Source organism: Lithobates pipiens, unplaced genomic scaffold (assembly GCF_037356315.1).
Source record: "Lithobates pipiens isolate NorthernLeopardFrog02 unplaced genomic scaffold, aLitPip1_a1.2 Scaffold_22, whole genome shotgun sequence".
Classification (NCBI taxonomy): domain Eukaryota; kingdom Metazoa; phylum Chordata; class Amphibia; order Anura; family Ranidae; genus Lithobates; species Lithobates pipiens.
In genome coordinates this window covers 143977316-143998093 of record NW_027507784.1, presented here as the reverse complement: position 1 = coordinate 143998093, position 20778 = coordinate 143977316, and the positions used below count along the sequence as shown (strand labels likewise).

Genomic DNA, 20778 nt, shown 5'->3' with positions numbered 1-20778 from the left:
TCGGTGTGAAAGCACTCTGGCTTTCACATTGGGATTGCAGATGAGGCTTCTTTCAGGCGCTTTACAGGTGCTTTTTGTAACACTAAAGTGTCTGAAAAACGCCCCAGTATGAAAGGTGTCTCGCTTTTAAAAACCTTTTACATACATGCCCTTTTGATGTGATTTCCTATTGGCAATATCTCACCAAAAATGAAATTTTTGTTTCAGGAGATGCTTGAAAACGGACTTGTATCTTAGTGCAAACTTCTGGGAAAATTAGAGAGCCAATCACAGAACCAGAAAATTATGTTTCTGGGGGCCGTTTTGTGCACATTCTGTGTACAGAACACCTCCAGGTAGCCATATTGCATTGCAGTTTACAGAAAATTACAGAGCTGCAGATTGAAAAGGAAGGGTGACTTTTAATAATATTCAATTACAATATGACTTGTGTCGCAATTGTATACGCTTAATATTCTTTATTTTTTTTTTATTTATTTTTTTTTTTTTTTTTTTAGCCATTTCTTTTTTTCCCCACAAAAGTGGAGTTACCCTTTTTAATTCAGTGTGGTGTCACATTACAATGCTAGTCCTTTCTATTCATCTCCAGCCTCAGCCAGGGCTGTGCTTCATTGACGAACTTACAATGTAAACTCAGGCTGCACCCAGAGGGTGAGTCCATGACAACCTGGGCTTACAGAAAGTGTTGGAAGACACTGTGCAACATTTCACCTAGAATATGGTGACTACTATCAGTGCTCATGCACACGGATGTTTTAAAAAACTGGCTGCAAAGCTAGCTCCGACGCCTGGAAACATCGTTGTGATTTTTACCGCGTTTTGCATTGGCGTTTTTGCGCGTTTTTTAGCGTTAGCGTTAAGTAGCTTTTTTTAAGAAACACATCTCTTGGCTATAGGACTCAGAAAACAAAGAAAATATGTTGCGCGTTTGTGCGCGTTTTTGCGCGATTCGCGTTTTTACAGCTCTAGCTCCACGCCACAGAACGCACTGGTCCTGGGTTTTTTTTACAGCTTAAAAACGCCTATGCCATTTGCAGCTCAAAAACGCCTAGGTGGGCATGAAGCCATAGACTAACATGGACAGGCCTTTTTAAGCTGCAAAAAAAGCTCAAAAAAGCGGCTGTAAAAACGTCCGTGTGCATGAGGACTGAAAGATGATGCTGTTACCCCAGAGTCAGATTGGCCAGAAGCGAGTCACATGTGACATGCCGATTGGACCAACTGAAAATGCCAACTTTCTCACATTCTTTCACACGATAAACGTAAAAAAAAAAAAAATTATAAAAAAAAAAAAAAAAATGAAAACCTTGGATAGATAATAATTATTTCAGGGGAAATGCCCGTGACCCAATATGTTCAATTTAACCTTTCAAACTTGGCTACTTGGTTTTTAGTCTATGCGTGGTGACCCGATCTAGCTCAGCCCTAACTCGTTGCCTTACTTTTCTTGCCTACCTTTCCCTTATTTTGTTTTTAAGCTGAATGCAATCAATCATTGCACCTAAAAAAACTGGTATGTTTTTACAATAGCACATTCTTACCTTGGAGATTTGTATCCTAGTAGTTACTCTAATTTGTATGGGCATTTTTATCTCTCTATAGTACCTTGATTAATGGGAATAAATAAAACTTGAAAGTACTCAATTTGGATTGACATATTGTTAGATCACATTCAATATGCCATAAGTGCTACTTTGCCACTATGCGACTTTGAAAAGGTACCTGCAATGCTTTGATGTGACTTTTGATGCGACTTTGATCCAGAGTATGTAAAGTTGGATGAAAGCTGCACTCAGTGGCATCAAAGTCGCACTCTAAATTATACAACTTTGCGGTCACAATAGTGGAAATGTGACCTTCCACTATTGCCATGCGACTGTGTCCAAAGTCGCATGACAAGTCACAGCCCATTGATTTTAATGGTACCCATTCCCATCTATGCGAGTTTGAAAAGGTACCTGCAATGCTTTGCTGCGACTTTGATCCAGGGAGTGTAATGTTCACTGACATCATCGGTTGCATGCAAGGTGAAGATCTCCTAAACCGTACAGGTTTAGGAGATATTCCTAAACGCAGGTTAAAACGGCAATTAAAAGTTAATTTCCCACATCTGTGGCTTTTTAAATTGCAATTGGTGTCTGTGTATAAATAGTCAATGAGTTTGTTAGCTCTCACGTGGATGCACTGAGCAGGCTAGATATTGAGCCATGGGTAGCAGAAAAGAACTGTCAAAAGACCTGCATAACAAGGTAATGACACTTTATAAAGATGGAAAAGGATATAAAAAGACATCCAAAGCCTTGAATATGCCAGTCAGTACTGTTCAATCACTTATTAAGAAGTGGAAAATTTGGGGATCTCTTGATACCAAGCCAAGGTAAAGTAGACCAAGAGAGTGCAGCCACAACTTGCAGAAGAATTGTTCAGAATACAAAGAAAAACCCACAGGCACCCTCAGGAGAAAAACGGCTGCTCTGGAAAAAGACGGAGTGGTTGTTTCAAGGAGCCGATACTTGAACAAAAATGAGCTGGATGGTCGATTTTCCAGAAAGAAGCCTTTACTGCACCAATGCCACATAAAAGGATGGGTACAATATGCCAGACCACCTTGACATGCCTCACAGCTTCTGGCACACTGTAATTTGGAGGGAAGAGACTGAAATAGAGCTTTAAGGTCACAACCATAAGCGCTATGGTTGGAGAGGAGTCAACAATGCCTATGGTGACAAGAATACCATCCCCACTGTAAATCATGGTGGTAGCTCACTGATGTTTTAGGGGTGTGTGAGCTCTAAAGGCGCAGGGAATCTTGTGAAAATTGATTGCAAGATGAATGCAGCATGTTAACAGAAAATACTGGCAGGCAATTTGCATTGTTCTGCACGAAAACTGCACATGGGATGCTCTTGGACTTTCCAGCACGACAAGGACCCGGAGCACAGGGCCAAGTTGACCCTCCAGTGGTTACAGCAGAAAGGTAAAGGTTTCAGAGTGACCACAACAGTCTCCTGACCTATATATCAACGAGCCACTCTGGGGAGATCTCAAACATGCGGTTCATGCAAGGCGACCAAAGACTTTGCATGACCTGGAGGTATTTTGCCAAGACGAATGGGCAGCTATACAAATGCAAGAATTTGGGGCTTCATAGACAACTATTACAAAAGACTGCATGCTGTCATTAATGCTAAAGGGGGCAATACACAATATTAAGAACTAATATTAAGAACTAAGGGTATGCAGACTTTTGAACAGGGGTTGTTTAATTTATTTACTTGTTGCCATGTTTTGTTTTATGATCATCACCTCGGTTAGAAGGCGGCTCAGATTGCGCGGAAGCCTCTGGTCCTTCAGGGGATACAACACTAGGGATACGACTAGATTCATCAAGAACTACTGATGGCATAGGTGTGCCCTTTCCTGTAGTGTTAGTCCTGCTCCTCCTTATTTGAAGACATTTACTAGCCACAAAAAGGGAGTACCTGGGTGTAGTATTAACACACCTCAGAAGGGAGACCCTTTTAATAGGGCTCACCAATCCCCTATGCAACAATCCTGCACCTTTAGCCTGCCAAACACCTGGTGACTCGCGTGACCCGGGTAAGGAGAAATGAACTGCTGCAAGTGCCTGGTTCAGAGCCTGCTCTGTGTCCCACAGCTGCCTTCTAGAAGCACTGCATGCTTGGCATAAACAGCTTAACTAAGCTGGCTGTGTGCCAGAACGTTGTGCGCCATCATACAGGTAGAAAGCAGCCAGACGCAAGCAAAAAAGGTAAACTTTGCAAACATCCCAGCTAGCCCAAAAACTCCCCCGTATGGTCACCACACACATGCTTCCAGCTTCTAGCTAGCTTGACTGATTGTTACAATCACTGGGACACCCAACAATAATAAAGGGGTTTCACTTGCCCATCCAGGTGCAGGGCAGCTTAGAAACTAAGAGCCCAATCTTCACAGTGGATTCCTGACACTTGATTCCCTGCAGGAATGCCTTAGCGCTGTAGTGTCCAGGATTATGCCTCGCAGGGTCCAAAGCCCAGAGGCCGCATTACAGGCAAAATTTTGCAGGATCTTGAGTCTTCTTTGCAAGGCTCGGGTATCATTTACAGAAGCATATAAAGCCTGTGTCAAATGGATCAATTGGTCAATCCCTTGATTCATTTAAGAACCGTTTGTGGCACTAGAGAGCTCAAACAAACCATGCCATCTACCTTGCAGACACTGGTAAAAAAAAAACTGAAGTACTTCCTGTATGGGAGGGGTTATATAGGGGATCACTTCCTGTCTAAAGACCTTTGGTCTACCAGTGTCCATTCACCTGGAGATGGAGTATAACCCAACAGGTTATGAACATTAGCCTAACTCTGTGTCCCATGATGTACTTAAAAAATAAAAAAATAAAAAAGGATTTTACAAGTAATGACGAAAAAATCCTATTTTTTTACATATGGGAGACATGTCAGAATTGACCAAGTAGGTAAGTGGTTAGAAATGCAGAATCGGTATTTGTTATACAGTATGTACCAAGGGTATGTAAACATTTTGAGCACAGCTGTATATACTTTGTAAGGGTTTAATGGTTACTCTTTCACTCTCTCTTTTAGATGAGTTTAAAGGCAGATGTATCTAGAAGCAGGAAACAAAAAACGTACTCCCAGTGCATTCGGGAGCAGCAGAGTTTTGGCAAAATAAAAAAACGATTGGCGCTTCTAAAAAAATAACACTGGGCACGTTTAGCACTTGAGCATTCATTAATTACAATGACCAGAATAAAGTGTTATTCTGGTCAATGGAATTAACACTGACGCGATTGATGCCTGTAAATCAGAGGAATTTGGGAGTATGGCCTCAGTTAAGAGAAATTTTTAAAGAAAATGTACCATCATCCATTAATAATTCAAGAGTAGAGTGTTTTGGGTTATGGGAATGGTAGGGGAGCTGTACAAACTAGCCTCCTTATACCAAACCCCAACCCCAAGAGGGTTAATGATGGACTATACCGGTACTTTTATACATACATAATGAACAAAAAAGTTATAGAGTAAAATTTAATATGAAGTTTAATGAATAACAGAAATAGAAAAAATACAAAAAATGACAATTAAAAAACTAATACACCCCAGATTTGCATGTACAGTTACTCATGTTACTCAATCTGGGGTGTATATTAGTTTTTTAATTGTTATTTTTTGTATTTTTTCTATTTCTGTTATTCATTAAACTTCATATTAAATTTTACTCTATAACTTTTTTGTTCATTATGTGTGTATAAAAGTACCGGTATAGTCCAACATTAACCCTCTTGGGGTTGGGGTTTGGTATAAGGAGGCTAGTTTGTACAGCTCCCCTACCATTCCCATAACCCAAAACACTCTACTCTTGATGCCTGTAAATGCGGCTGAACATATTACACACGTTTTTACAAGCGTCAGGCCTTTTTTTCTACCAAAGCTCTGTTGCCAGGAGAGTTTGCAAAACATCCAGTGTGCGTGAGGCCTGAACTGTGACAGCAAATGGAAGTTTGGGGTTTTTAGTTAAATTATTATTTACATATTGGAACCCATTTATCCTTGGGACCCTTAGAAACTATCAACAATTTAGACTATTTGTTGATCTAAACATTTCTGCTGTTAAAAATTGGGAACGTTTTTGCTTTCTAAAGTTTTGAACCATAACTGTACTTGTTTTCCTAAAGCTTCTTTTACCCTGTCATCATTAAGGTATCATGGGGAAATGCTAGACCAACCATTACTACTATTGCAAAACATCACATGTTTCCAGCCAGAAATAAGCTTGGCAGGTTTCCTGATTGCAGGCATGGGTAGCGGATGATGCCGTTACTGCTTATTGTGAAAGATGTGAGCAGCCTTCTTACAATTTCTCTGCATTATTTTGTAATGACTAATAACATATTAATACTTATAGTAACTAGTTCTAGGTCTGCACAGTACTCTTCCACATTGGGGAGCAATCATCTAAAACAAATATTTCAGCATTGTGTTATTGTATGTCAAAGCACCAGGCAGCTCTTATATTCCATACTCGATATTCTAGTTCTGTCCATTGACTCATCCATTGTATGGGATGTTTTAAAGAGGAAGTAAACTCTCCCACTCTGATGCTTCTTTTCATTTAGTCCATTATAATAAGTAATTATCAAACTATAGCTACTGTAATCCAGACCAAATTGCATATTACTTACTGTTTAACCACTTGCCGACCGCCGCACGACGATATACGTCGACAGAATGGCACGGGCAGGCATATGGGCGTATATATACGTCCCTGCCTTCCCGCGGGTGGGGGGCCCGATCGGGCCCCCCCCGGTGCCTGCGGCGGTCGGTATTCGCTCGGGAGCGATCCGGGATGAGTGGGCGGCCATTCATTCATGGCCACCCCCTCGCGATCGCTCCTGACGAATGGAAATGCTCCGTGACATCACTTCCTCTCCTGTAATGTAAACACAGGCAGAGGAAGTGATGTAATCTCTCCTCCGTGTCGGTATTTTTCGTTCCGGCACCGAGGAGAGAGGATCGGTGAGTTGCACCAACACGACACTACACAGTAGAACATGCCAGGCACACTCACAGCACACTCAGCAGAATCGGATCGCATGGGTGTTCACACCATGCGATCCGAGTTTGCAGATCGCACTGCGATATGCGAACTGATTTGGGGGTGTCATTAACATTTCACTGACACTCCCAGCAGTTCGCATAGGGCAGTGTGAACTGCCGCCGGGAGGCATGCGATGCGGGAACCCGCCGCGGATTCGTGGCGTTCCCGCATCGCTCCAGTGTGAACCCAGCCTAATAAGCGATCGTTTTTCTGATCGCTGTATTAGTGTCACAGGTGACGCTAGTTAGGCAGGTAGGTATTTAGGTTCGCCGCAGCTTTTTATAGCGCCAGGGACCCCCATATACTACCGCATAAAGCCCCCTGATTGCCCCCTAGTTAACCCTTTCACCAGTGATCACCATATAACTGTTACAGGTGACGCTGGTTGGTTAGTTATTTTTTTATAGTTTCAGGGCACCCGCTATTTATTACCTAGTCTCACTAGTGTACCCCTAAATTTAGGGGTGTCTACTTTCCAAAATGGGGTCATTTGGGGGGGGTTTGTGCCATCTTGGCATTTTATGGCCTTCAAAACTGTAACGCCCTTAGAAAGCCTGAAGGCGGTGCTTGGTTTTTCGGGGCCCCGTACGCGGCTAGGCTCCCAAAAAGTCCCACATATGTGGTATCCCCGTACTCAGGAGAAGCAGCAGAATTTATTTTGGGGTGTCATTTCACATATGCCCATGGTATGCGTGAGCAATATATCATTTAGTGACAACTTTGTGAAAAAAAAAAAAAAAAAAAAAAAGTTTGTAATTTTCCCGCAACTTGTGGCAAAATATAAAATATTCCATGGACTCAACATGCCTCTCAGCAAATAGCTTGGGGTGTCTACTTTCTAAAATGGGGTCATTTGTGGGGGTTTTGTGCCATCTTGGCATTTTATGGCCTTCAAAACTGTAATAGGTAGTGAGAAGTGAAATCAAAAATTTACGCCCTTAGAAAGCCTGAAGGCGGTGCTTGGTTTTCGGGGCCCCGTACGCGGCTAGGCTCCCAAAAAGTCCCACATATGTGGTATCCCCGTACTCAGAAGAAGCAGCAGAATTTATTTTGGGGTGTCATTTCACATATGCCCATAGCATGTGTGAGCAATATATCATTTAGTGACAACTTTGTGTCATTATTCAATCGCTTGAGGCAAAAAAAAAAAAATATTCAATGGGCTCAACATGCCTCTTATCAATTTCCTTAGGGGGTCTACTTTCCAAAATGGAGTCATTTGGGGGGGTTTTGTACTGCCCTGCCATTTTAGCACCTCAAGAAATGAGATAGGCAGTCATAAACTAAAAGCTGCGTAAATTCCAGAAAACGTACCTTAGTTTGTAGATGTGACAACTTTTGCACAAACCAATAAATATACAGTTATTGACTTTTTTTTTACCAAAGACATGTGGCTGAATACATTTTGGCCTAAATGTATGACTAAAATTGAGTTTATTGGATTTTTCTAATAACAAAAAGTAGAAAATATCATTTTTTTTCAAAATTTGCGGTATTTTTACGTTTATATCGCAAAAAAGAAAAATCGCAGAGTCAGTCAAATACCTTTTTAAAAGAAAGCTCTATTTGTGGGAAAAAAAGGACGCAAATTTTGTTTGGGTACAACATTGCATGACCGCGCAATTACCAGTTAAAGCAGCGCAGTGCCAAATTGTAAAAAGACCTCTGGTCATTTACCAGCAAAATGGTCCGGTCTGAAAGTGGTTAAAGTGGTTCTAAAGACAAAATTTTTTTTTTTTTTTTTTCTTTTTACCTTAATCCTTTTACTCTATAAGGGTAAAAAACCCTCCTAATGCCTGTGTTGTTCCCCTGCCAATCCCTAAACACTTACCCAAGTTCTATTCTGTTGATCTAACGCTGTGTGCCTGCACCAAGTCTTATTGCTGCTGTCTAGAGCGGGCTTTATGTGGATTAAGCTGGGCGATAGACATCCTATATGGAGAGTGGTTCTGATTTTACATGAGCCTGTCCTTTATTATATTTGTCAGTGTTCTTAATCTTTTTATTCTTTGAAGTAAAAATTGTACTACACTTGCAGGTGCTTTCCTTTATTTTTTTCGCTGTGCCCGGCTGCAGTTCTTCTCTCCCCCTCTTCCTGCATTCACAGGCTGCACTGATAACTAAGGGAGACATTGGCTCCTGCTGCTATCAATCATAACCCTGCTCAGGAGCACACCCTTAAGTGCAGCCCCTCAGCAGACGGCTAGCCGAGGGGGAACTCGGAGAAGAGGAGGTAATGGGCTGCTCTGTGTGATATCATTGTACAGAGCAGGTAAGTATAACATGTTTATTATTTAAATGTAAAAAAAAAGTATTTACAATCATGTTAAATACACTGTATGTGTATATGTATGTCAGAAATAAAGTTGAGTATATATTGTGTTTTATCTAAGTATACCCATATTCAGTGAAAGAATAATTTCATAATGGCTGACTTAGCCATGGATTTGAAGCACGTCTTGTGATCCAAATTGTCTGTCTGATCTGAAACCCAATTTTTAAAGCCTAACTGAACCTTAACTTTAAAAAACATTACAGATGCATCCAAACAGGTGTGCAGTCTTACTGTTGGATTTCTTTAAAAAGCAGCCACAGTCTGAGTAGAAAAGCCCATCTCTCCTGCAAGCAGTCTCTTAAGAAAGGACCCCTTCTTGTGTTAAAACATTGGTTTCTCCACAGGGGTCCAACACACCCCTTGCTGAGTTAGAATTGTTTTTTTTGCTGATTGCAGAGCTGTATGTCTGGCTCACCAGGGTTCTGCCAGACCTCTAAAAAAAAAAAAAAAACATTTTAAAAGAAAAGAAAAAAATCCACTGCTTCTGCAAAGAGAACAGGTTACTTCTCCACAGTATGCTGGAATGGTACAGGCTTCTGCACTCAAGCGGTGGCTGCCTAAAGAAAAAACCCGTAAAGCCTCGTGCACACGATCGGATTTTCCGACGGGAATTGTGTTATGACAGGCTGTTGGCGGAAAATCCGACCATCTGTACGCTCCATCAAACAATTGTTGGTCAACTTTTTGTGGATAAATGTTGGATGGCAGGTTTATAATTATTTTTTTTTTAAACGGTCTGTTGTTGCATTTTCCGAGCGCGTGTACACAAGTCCGTCAGACGAAAGTCCAAAGTACAAACACACATGCTCGGAACTAAGGATGAGCCAGAAGCAGTCGGTCTTGTAAACTAGCGTTTGTAATGGAGCATTAACATTTGTGATGCTGCAAATTATGAAATCTCCAAATGCACAAGTCTCTTCTTCTTTAATGGGATAATAATGAAGCTGCTTTGCTGGTGATACTGGTGGAGTTCTGCCAAACGTATTTTAAAAGGCTTTTATTTTCTAGTGATATCAAGAATATTATTATTATTATGCTTGTTTTTTTTTTTCTTTAATCGTACATCACAGGACACAGGGCCATAGTAATTACTATGTGGGTTATAATCCACCTTTTAGGTGCTGGACACTGGCACACCCTAAACAGGAAGTTGCCTCCTTATATAACCCCTCCCATATCGGGAGCATCTCCGTTTTTTGGCCCGTGTCTAAGGTGTTGGTGACGAGTGAAGATGTGCTGAGCTACACTGGAGCAATCCTTGCTGGGGCTAGCTATGCAGCCGGATCCATTCAAAGGCCAAATTGAACGGTGCCCGGGCCTCGTATCTGAAGAAACTAGGTTTTTTGTGTGTGTGTGTGTGTGTGTGTGTGTGTATAATATATATAAATACACAATGTGTGTGTATGTTTGTATGTGTATATATATAATGTGTGTGTGTATATATATATATATAATACAGTGCCTTGCGAAAGTATTCGGCCCCCTTGAACTTTTCAACCTTTTGCCACATTTCAGGCTTCAAACATAGATATAAAATTTTTATTTTTTGTGAAGAATCACCAACAAGTGGGACACAATTGTGAAGTGGAACGAAATCTATTGGATATTTTAAACTTTTTTAGCAAATAAAAAACTGAAAAGTGGTGCGTGCAAAATTATTCGGCCTCTTTACTTTCAGTGCAGCAAACTCACTCCAGAAGCTCAGCGAGGATCTCTGAATGATCCAATGTTGTCCTAAATGACTGATGGTGATGAATAGAATCCACCTGTGTTTAATCAAGTCTCTGTATAAATGCACCTGCTCAGTGATAGTCTCAGGGTTCTGTTGAAAGCGCAGAGAGCATCATGAAGACCAAGGAACACACCAGGCAGGTCCGTAATACTGTTGTGGAGAAGTTTAAAGCCGGATTTGGATACAAAAAGATTTCCCAAGCTTTAAACATCCCAAGGAGCACTGTGCAAGCAATCATTTTGAAATGGAAGGAGTATCAGACCACTGAAAATCTACCAAGACCTGGCCATCCCTCTAAACTTTCAGCTCAGACAAGGAAAAGACTGATCAGAGATGCAGCCAAGAGGCCCATGATCACTCTGGATGAACTGCAGAGAACTACAGCTGAGGTGGGAGAGTCTGTCCATAGGACAACAATCAGTTGTACACTGCACAAATCTGGCCTTTATGGAAGAGTGGCAAGAAGAAAGCCATTTCTCAAAGATATCCATAAAAAGTCTCATCTAAAGTTTGCCACAAGCCACCTGGGAGACACACCAAACATGTGGAAGAAGGTGCTCTGGTCAGATGAAACCAAAATCTAACTTTTTGCCCACAATGCAAAACGATATGTTTGGCGTAAAAGCAACACAGCTCATCACCCTCAACACACCATCCCCACTGTCAAACATGGTGGTGGCAGCATCATGGTTTGGGCCTGCTTTTCTTCAGCAGGGACAGGGAAGATGGTTAAAATTGAGGGGAAGATGGATGCAGCCAAATACAGGACCATTCTGGATGAAAACCTGTTGGAGTCTGCAAAAGACCTGAAACTGGGACGGAGATTTATCTTCCAACAAGACAATGATCCCAAACATACAGCAAAATCTACAAAGGAATGGTTCACAAATAAACGTATCCAGGTGTTAGAATGGCCAAGTCAAAGTCCAGACCTGAATCCAATCGAGAATCTGTGGAAAGAGCTGAAAACTGCTGTTCACAAACGCTCTCCATCCAACCTCACTGAGCTCGAGCTGTTTTGCAAGGAAGAATGGGCAAGAATTTCAGTCTCTCGATGTGCAAAACTGATAGAGACATACCCCAAGTGTCTTGCAGCTGTAATCGCAGCAAAAGGTGGCTCTACAAAGTATTAACGCAAGGGGGCCGAATAATTTTGCACGCCCCACTTTTCATTTTTTTATTAGTTAAAAAGTTTCAAAAATCCAATAGATTTCGTTCCACTTCACAATTGTGTCCCACTTGTTGGTGATTCTTCACAAAAATAAAAATTTTATATCTTTATGTTTGAAGCCTGAAATGTGGCAAAAGGTTGAAAAGTTCAAGGGGGCCGAATACTTTCGCAAGGCACTGTGTATATGTATGTGTGTATATATATATATATATGTGTGTGTGTGTGTGTGTGTGTGTGTGTGTGTGTGTGTGTGTTCTAAGTAATTTTCTAGCAAAAAAAAAAATATTTTAACTTGAAACCAACAAATGTCAGAAAAGGGTTTAGTGTTTAAGTGGTTAAACTTCCCTCATTTACACACCAACCAAAGTGTATTCCTTTTGATCTAAAGGACAAATTGTTACAGTGTTTTTATTTAAGTTCCACTGCTAAAGAATGTTGTGATTAGGGATGAGCTCAGGCGTGTTCGCATGGAACACGTGCAGAGCCCACCAGGAAGTCGGCGCAGCGCTGCGCTAATCACAGGCAGTGAGACATTGCCCCGATGTGCGGCTGCAGAGATCGAGTAATGTCTCACTGCCTGTGATTAGCGCAGTGCTGCGCCGACTTTCTGGCGGGCTCTGCACGTGTTCCATGCGAACACGCCTGAGCTCATCCCTAGTTGTGATTCTTGGCAGACTGCCTGTTTCTTTTGAAGGCTGTCGAGAGAATTCTCTGCATAGAAAGAATCAGGAAATACTTTGTCAATATTGCAAGGGGAAAAAAATTGCGATAAGGATTAATCGTGCAGCTCTACTTGATGGTTATATGTTAGAAATTAATTAATCCTTCCTTTTATTGTCCTTTTGTCTATAGCTGCCTTCTTGGCTCAATCTGTGTGTCTGGATGATACAACTGTAAAGTTTGAAATCTGGGACACTGCAGGACAGGAACGATATCACAGCCTCGCCCCCATGTATTATAGAGGAGCTCAGGCTGCCATTGTGGTATTTGACATCACTAAACCGGTAAGAGCATATTCCTTTTTTATTACAGGCTTTAAACTACAATATGCCTGCGGACATTCACAGTGATGTTTTTTTTTTTCATTTATTTATTTTGTTTTGTTACCAGTGACCAAGCAGTTTTAGACGGTTCTCCATTTTAGTGTGGGTGTAGTCTCCTTGTATACCAGCACACAGGCAAAGGTCTAGATCAGCCTTTTTCAACCAGAGTGCCTTGAGATCTCTTCAGGGGTGCCTTTGCAAAATGCCTAAAAATGCATTCAAAAAATGTTTACAAGCCAGCAGGTGGATCTAGTTACACAAAGCCTTTCTAGACACTGCCATCCTAACAACTAATGACATCAGTTAATAAGGAGGATGTCTGTTGCCTCCACAGCATCCTTGTTTGACCCTCCTGTGCCCATCCCCCTCAGTTTTTGGCGACATTAGCTGACTGATGGAGAGAAATTGAGTGAAGAGAAACATTGGAATACTAGTCAGTACCAGTGGGCAAAAATGTATTTGCTTTGGAAGAATAAATCACCTCTAGTGTTGGGTGTCCTACATGTGGATGTTGCAAACGCTGTATCCTGGCCTATGCCGACAAGGCCCAGGCCTAGGGCATTACTTTGCAGGGGGGCAGCACAGAAAGAGTCCCCGCCGGCTTGTACTACACTGTTAGTGTAGCACCAGTATTATGGGGAATATTGGGTTGAGAGGCAAATTAGTCAAGTGCCCCCATAAAGCGGCCACACTGCTTCCGGTATGCAGGTGGCCGGCATTTTGCACCTGTGAAGGGGGCGGGCGCCACTTCTAATTTTGATTGTCCTATCATCCTGGACCACAAACCTTCCTCACTGTGCTGTTTTCTGCTGCACCATTGGCATGGTTATATCTTCTTAGTCCTCTCCATAAAATGATCCGAAATTTGTGCTTAATCTACTAAATCTACTTAAAGTAGAGCTATAGGCAACACTTTTTTTTTCTCTCCATTTTGGATAGCATAAGGGAGGGTTATAGCCCCTGTTGGTTTATTTTTTACCATCCCTGTCCCACTGCAGAGGCTTCCCTTCACTTCCTGCCTCGTAGCCAAACAGGAAGTGAGAGGAAATCTATGAAAATTAAGGGATTCCATTTCTCTGGCCTTGACAGGGAGGGGTGGGTCATATTTAAATTAGGGGGTGCACGCGTTTAGTCAGGCCTAGGGCAGCACAAAACCTAAATACACTACTGGATGTTGCTGCATTATGTAAAGCTATTAGAATTGTTTTTTACATTTTAGAATGGGGTGTCTTGACTCGAGTCTATCCATAATTTTTAGAGTGCCTTGTATTTGTCTATCATTTTAAAGGGTGCCTCTTATGAAAAAAGGTTAAGAAACACTGGTCTAGATTATCAGTTACTTTCTGACCACATATTTCAAAATGTTTGAGCATTTTCACTTTGGTTACTATATCAGTTTTTCTATTAAAAGTTTCCAGGATGTGACATTGAGCCAGTTGCCTGTTTTTTACTGTTCATCCCTGGATATCACATATGTATTGCACAATCTCTTGTAGGGTCGCCCCAACCACAAAATAACCATCAGCAATCTGTGTATGCTGTAAAAGAGATAGAGATCCTTCCACCATCCAGATTTCACCACCTGCTGTCATCAAATCTATTAGGGCTCATTTACACTTGCTATGGCTTCGGACAGGCTTTGTTAAAGCTCTCTGAACGCTAGTCAAAGCCCCTGTTACTAAATAAAATGGTTAGCTTACAGTCCTGTTTACACCTGCCTTTGCTTTGCTTCAAATATTATACCACGTGTAGAAGTCTATGGCAAAGCTCCCTTGAAGCATTATCGAAGCACCAAGAAAAATCAGGTGGAAACAGGACTGTAAGCTAACCATTTTATTTAGTGACAGGAGATTTGACTGGTGTTCAGAGAGCTTTAACAAAAAGTGCCTGAAGCCATATTTTGAAGCAAGTGCAAGTAGAAAGCTGCTTCCTATGGTGACACACCTGCGGGCTCAATCCTGAGCCACGCTGCCTTCGTCCATAGACACAGCAAAGCCGTTGAGAGGGGAAAGAGCCACTACAGATCGATGGAGCGCTGGATCGATTTGAGGGCTCATGTTAAAGCAGACCCCTTCCACTGCTACATTTGCCACTTTTTTGGGGGGAGCGGGTACCTGGTTTTGACAGGTACCCCATCCCCCCACCCCAATCCTGTCAGAATACACTGATCAGCTCTTATAATGTGTTTTTTTTTTTCTCTTCAAATCAATACTCAGAATTTGTAATCTTCAGTCTGGACATGTAAGGCATTTCAGTAAAATGCGATCTCTCTGAGGAGCTCTTCTTGACTCAGTGCAATTATTCTATCTACAACCAAAAAAAAGTACAAAACCAAGTGCACATCCCAGAGGTGCCAGTGATTGAGACCGGGAAGAAAAGGGGAAGGCTGGGCTTAGTGCTACTAAATATGAAACGTAACTAATGAATAACTAGATGTGAAAATACACAAATGTAATAATTCAAAACTCGGTGCAAATTAAAAGGTTACAAAACGAACTCTGATATGCCTTGGCTCAATGGTCTTGGGTAAAGCATATACTACACAGCGGCATCTTGCTGAACTAACCTATGATCTAATGCCGCCGGTTTGCCATAGAAGGGAGCTCCAAGAACATGTGTAAAGAACTCACAGAAATCCAGTGCAAGAGATCCTAGAGCAGTATGTAAAAATAACGCCATTTATTTAATATAGTAAAAAAATTCAGTTGCTAGTGAAAAGAAGGGCATGCAGACCACTGAATCCAAATGCAGGTACAGGTAATCCAGAGGAAGCCAGGTCAGGCTGCTGTAGAGTCCACGCTGCAGATCACTGGACCAACACTAATTTGTACTGGGATGGATTCCAGTAGCTGTCATGTGTGGCTCCACCCAACGGGATGCCATTGTCAGGCGGTATGTGCCGAGGAGGGAGGAATGTGTTTCTGGGGGGAAAGGTGTGATGAGGACCTGGTCATGCCTATTTTTTTTCCACTTGATTTTTAAATTGAACAGATAAAATCATAATTATTATTGCGTTTTTTTTGTTTGATACTACATACATCGACAAGGATGGAGTGGATGTGGGGAGCTTGGACATCGCATCTCTGGAGGGAGAGCACACCCAGCATTTAAGACCCCTTTCACACTGAGGCGTTTTTCACACGATTTTGGGCTAAAAATATCGCTTGAAAAAAGGCTCCCCTGCAGTCGCTGTGTGAAAGCTGGATGGCTTTCACACTAAGGTGATGCTCTGGCAGGACGCTAAAAAAACTCCTGCAAGCAGCATCTTTGGAGCGGTGTATACACCGCTCCTTCACGGCTCCTGCCCATTGAAATGAGCGGGCACTGCTGCCTAACTGTTATATATAGAGCAAATAGGGCCCAGGGTGCTACCTCCTACTATGAAATATATATTTTAGAAAAAAGGGGGGAAGGGGGGGTCTCCAGGGCCAGTTATTCTCCAGAAAATATATAAGACCTACATAGAAAACAACCCTCTAGGTGAAAGGGAGACAGAGTCACGCTGTGCCTCCTCTAATATTGAAAGCCACGACTAGAACTGTACAGTAAATATCCCCTCCCACAGAATTCGGTATATTAAATTATAATCTCCAACACTGTGCATGAAAATTTACCCCGTATTGATGCCCACCATATACTCTAAATAATCTAAGAGTGAACCCCCTCTTTTATGCTCACACTGCTAAATAATACTATATTAGGCCATTACAGAGTCTACAAAGGTAAGTAAAGGACAACAACAAATGATAAGAAAATAATAAATAGAAAAATAAAAATATGTGAACTAAAATACAAGTGTCATAAAATATCATATATATATATATATATATATATATATATATATATATATATATATATATATATATATATATATATATATATATATATATATATATATATATATATATATATATACACACACGCAAGAAAAAAACAATAATGTAGTTCCTCTTTCAACCAACTTGTCCACAGTGTATGTAAGGAGAAAACAGAAGCAATATCCAACATTAATCAAAGGTCAATAAAGTCCAAAACAGCTGTTTTATATATGCCACATGAGGCTACCAGCTAGATCTGTGGAGGAGCGGCTTGCACTCCAACTGCGCTCCACACGATCTGCGACCCGGAAGTGACGTGTGTGTGGCTCCGTCGTACGCATTTCGTCATTGACCGTCCCTGAGGACACTAAAAATATTGCTGATGCCCCGGTGTGAAAGGGGTTTTAGCAAGTCATATTCTGCAGATATGCTGTAAATACTCGGTTTAAAGTCCAGCTCTAGACCACTTAAAAATGTATCCCTTGTGTACAGGGTCCCAATGTCCCTGCACAGGATTTTCCCACAGTCCTCCCATCTGTGTTAGAGATGCTGAAATGAGCAAGGTGCCTATCTTCATATATTTTGGAGCTGCCAGGTCCTGCAGCCTTTTTGGACCTGTGTCCGTAAATTAGTGTTCAAACTTGCAGATGTACAACTAAGGGACGATTCAACAGCCTACCAGCTCCACCTGGGTCACCTCTTAATGTGTAAAATTACCAAACTATACCTATGTTTAATATTGCAAAATTAACAAAAAATACCCATTGTGACCCATATACAATTTATTAAATAAAGTTTACAGTGCCTGAATATGTGCATAAAACAGTATTCAAAAAAGTCCTCCTTGCTCAGTAAATACAGTATCTTAAAGTACTCCCTGCACCAGCCGTGCTCCAGTCTTTTTTCATCAGTAAAGTGCATCTTCACCACACCTTTTGCACTGTGCCTCCATCTCTTCATCCACATGAACTCACCAGAATTTATTGACCCTCTTTATGTAGAGAGCAGGTCAAATAGAGCTTTCTCCACCACAGTTTCTCCATTCTCCACTATTCCGCTTTCTTCTTTTGCCACACTTATCAATACGCCTTTCACCTAGCATAAAATCTTTTTATTCCAACCACCAGCTTATTTTTAGTCAAATCAGCTTCCAGCGGTAGTGATGTCACCGGAGCCGATGAGCACTGGCATCACTTCCCGCTGAAAACCAAAAGTACCGGGCTCGGACAGGAACGGGAGTGCCCGTGTAGTATATGCAAAAGGTAACTTTAGCTGGGATTCAGCACAACCAAATGTGAGTGTTTTTATGATGCATGTGGTTTGAATAAAAATAAATAGATTTTATTCTGAGTGATTTTGTCTCCCCTGTGGCCGGTCCTTACATTTAAAATAAGAGGCTAGAGCACTGGGGTCTGTGCATTGGATCAAATTTGGAGGCCCAATGAAGCTAGATTGACCAGATGTGGAAATACGTAGTGTAGTGTTGATTGCGCACGCAAAAACTAAATAAAAAAATAAACTTGAATGTAGTTGGTGAGTAAAACCTAAGCTTTTTTTCATTGGTTCAGCATGTCTAAAAATGTAATAGATAATACTGGAGACAGATAGGCATCATTTATCAAAGTGTCTGAGAAATAAATGTTTCAGACTGGTGGTATTGCCTGGTGTGAAACCTAGTAAGCTGGTTTTGTTTTTTGTTTTGATTTTTTAAGTATTTTATTAGTTTTGTCACAGGCATCAACAATATTCCACATGAAAGGGTATCTTTAATTCAATCTACAATGTCCGCAGACAAAGATACAGACCTACTGAAAGCGCCATCCCTCCACTCCAAAGATATAGCAACATGACATTAAGGAGAACTTGACTTAGGGCACACATCTGTAACTCTTTACCTTCATAGGGGTAAACGCCACAGTGTCATTTAAACATTAATCTCTCCAGAGACCTTAGAGGCCCATTCTGACCATATTTTATCACATTTTTTTTTTCGTACAACCTCTAGCAATGTAGGTCATTTTATTTCAGATCTATCCACAGTTGTAATATTGGAGGTTCTTGCTGGGTCCTTCCATCTGAGGGCAATTGCTTTTTTTGCATAAAAGAAAAGTAGCCTTACCGAAACCTTCCTGGTGGCACTTAATTCTTCCTCCTCCAGAGCACCAAGGAGACATCTAGCAGGGTTACATATATTGGAAAAAGCAAGTTTGTCCTTCATAAAGGGGGTAACTTCAGACAAAAACCAACGTATTTTCTGACAATCCCAGATCATATGGAGAAAATCCCCTAGCGCATTATGGCATCTTTAGTATTCAGAAGAGAGTCCACCCTTCTCAACCTTCCCATCTTACATAAAGCAGGTTACAGTAAAATATATTCTATGCAAATAGTTTATTTGTATCACCTTATCACCCGCAGCTATGACACTCATTACCTGAACACCCAAGACCTCCTCCCAAGCATCATCCTGCAGTGGGTATATAATTTTGCCATCACAGGTCAATTGGCTTCAGTATAAATCACACAAGTAGGAAACGTAAACATAAGGGAAATACAAAGACACTGAATTTCAAAACCGCCAACTTCCCTAAACTACAAACCTTGCTAGAAGATATAAATTGGGATAAAATCTAATGCTGGCCATACACTATACGAAGAATCGGCCGAAATTCTGACATTTAGATAGTTAGTTTGTTCATTTTTCAGCCAGTTAACGGGCACAAAATCGATAATCATTGGGATGCTTTTGAGCCGAAAAAGCTAAGGACAAGTTTGGACATTTTCTGCTGAAGAAACGATAAATTGAAAGGGTAATGTGTTTCCCGTCCAAACTGTCCGCACTAGCTATATGTAAAAAATCCATTTATGTCCACTGAACGATTTATTGGTCATTGCATGATGGCACTCATGGCCGAATGTTTGTTTTTCGAAAATGGGTTTGGCCAATTTTTCATATAGTGTATGGCCAGCATTAGGAGCAAAGAACACGGAGGAGAGATGGGTTTGCTTTAAGAGCATATTAAATAAGGGCATTAACCAGTGCATCCCATTAGGTAATAAATTTAAAAGAGCGAAAAAGAGACCTGTATGGCTTAACGCCAATGTAAAAATACATATAAAAGCAAAACAGAAGGCCTTCAAAAAATACTGCTTTGAGGGATCATCGTCAGCATTCAAACTTTATAAAGAATGCAACAAGAAATGTAAGGGTGCAATTAGGGCAGCTAAGATAGAACACGAAAGACACATAGAGGAGAGCAAAAAAAAATCCCAAGAGATTCTTTAAATATGTAACCGTAAAAAAGGGAGGACAGACCATATTGGCCCCATAAAGAATGAGGAAGGACATCTGGTTACAAAGGATGGGGAGATGGTGAAGGTATTGAATTTATTCTTCTCCTAAGTCTTCACAAGGGAATCTCGGGGGAGGGGCTTCAGTAACCAAAGCTGCAGTGTTTATCCTCGTGACACATTACAGGAAGCACCCTCATGGCTAACAGAGACAGAATTAGAATTGGTCTTCGGAAACTTAACATTAATAAATCACCGGGACCGGGTGGCTTGCACCCAAGGGTACTTGGGGAACTCAGTCAAGTAATTCAAAACATAAAAAAAGTATAAAAAATCTGTGCTTAGTAACAAAATTTAAAAAAATTAAAAATTAAAAGAACAGCAGCTGAACACTATAACCAAGATACTAGGCACAACAAAACATAAAAGATAAAAGTGCAGCGCTTAACCTATGAAAATTAAAATGTGACTTAATACGAAAATGTATAAACTTTGGTAAAGAATCCTAAATAATCTAAATAATGAAAATCAGAATATAGGTGAATCCAAATACAGTGAAAATCAATAGTGAAAATCAATGGTGAAAAGTATTTTCAAAAATTATCAAATAAAAAACATTCATCAGTAACCCAAAAGTCCAATACATTTGAAAAAGATTGTGAAAAAATTTAAAAAGTGTATAGTAGGGCTACACAATATAAATAATGTCATATGTGAGTGAACAACAAAAAGTGTGGTTGATCATTGTTTGTTCAAACAAAAAATATATA

The 20778-nt window shown here is 40.8% G+C and overlaps 1 protein-coding gene across 2 annotated transcripts in view; it reads left to right on the top strand.

Moving 5' to 3' along the window:
* The window catches only part of LOC143924233 (ras-related protein Rab-5B-like), a 113419-nt gene that overhangs the window by 56778 nt on the left and 35863 nt on the right, over positions 1-20778 (top strand). For both annotated transcript variants that reach the window (XM_077448428.1, XM_077448429.1), the window contains one exon: positions 12709-12860. In XM_077448428.1, the coding sequence (XP_077304554.1) occupies positions 12709-12860 (152 nt within the window). The remainder of the gene's footprint in view (positions 1-12708; positions 12861-20778) is intronic.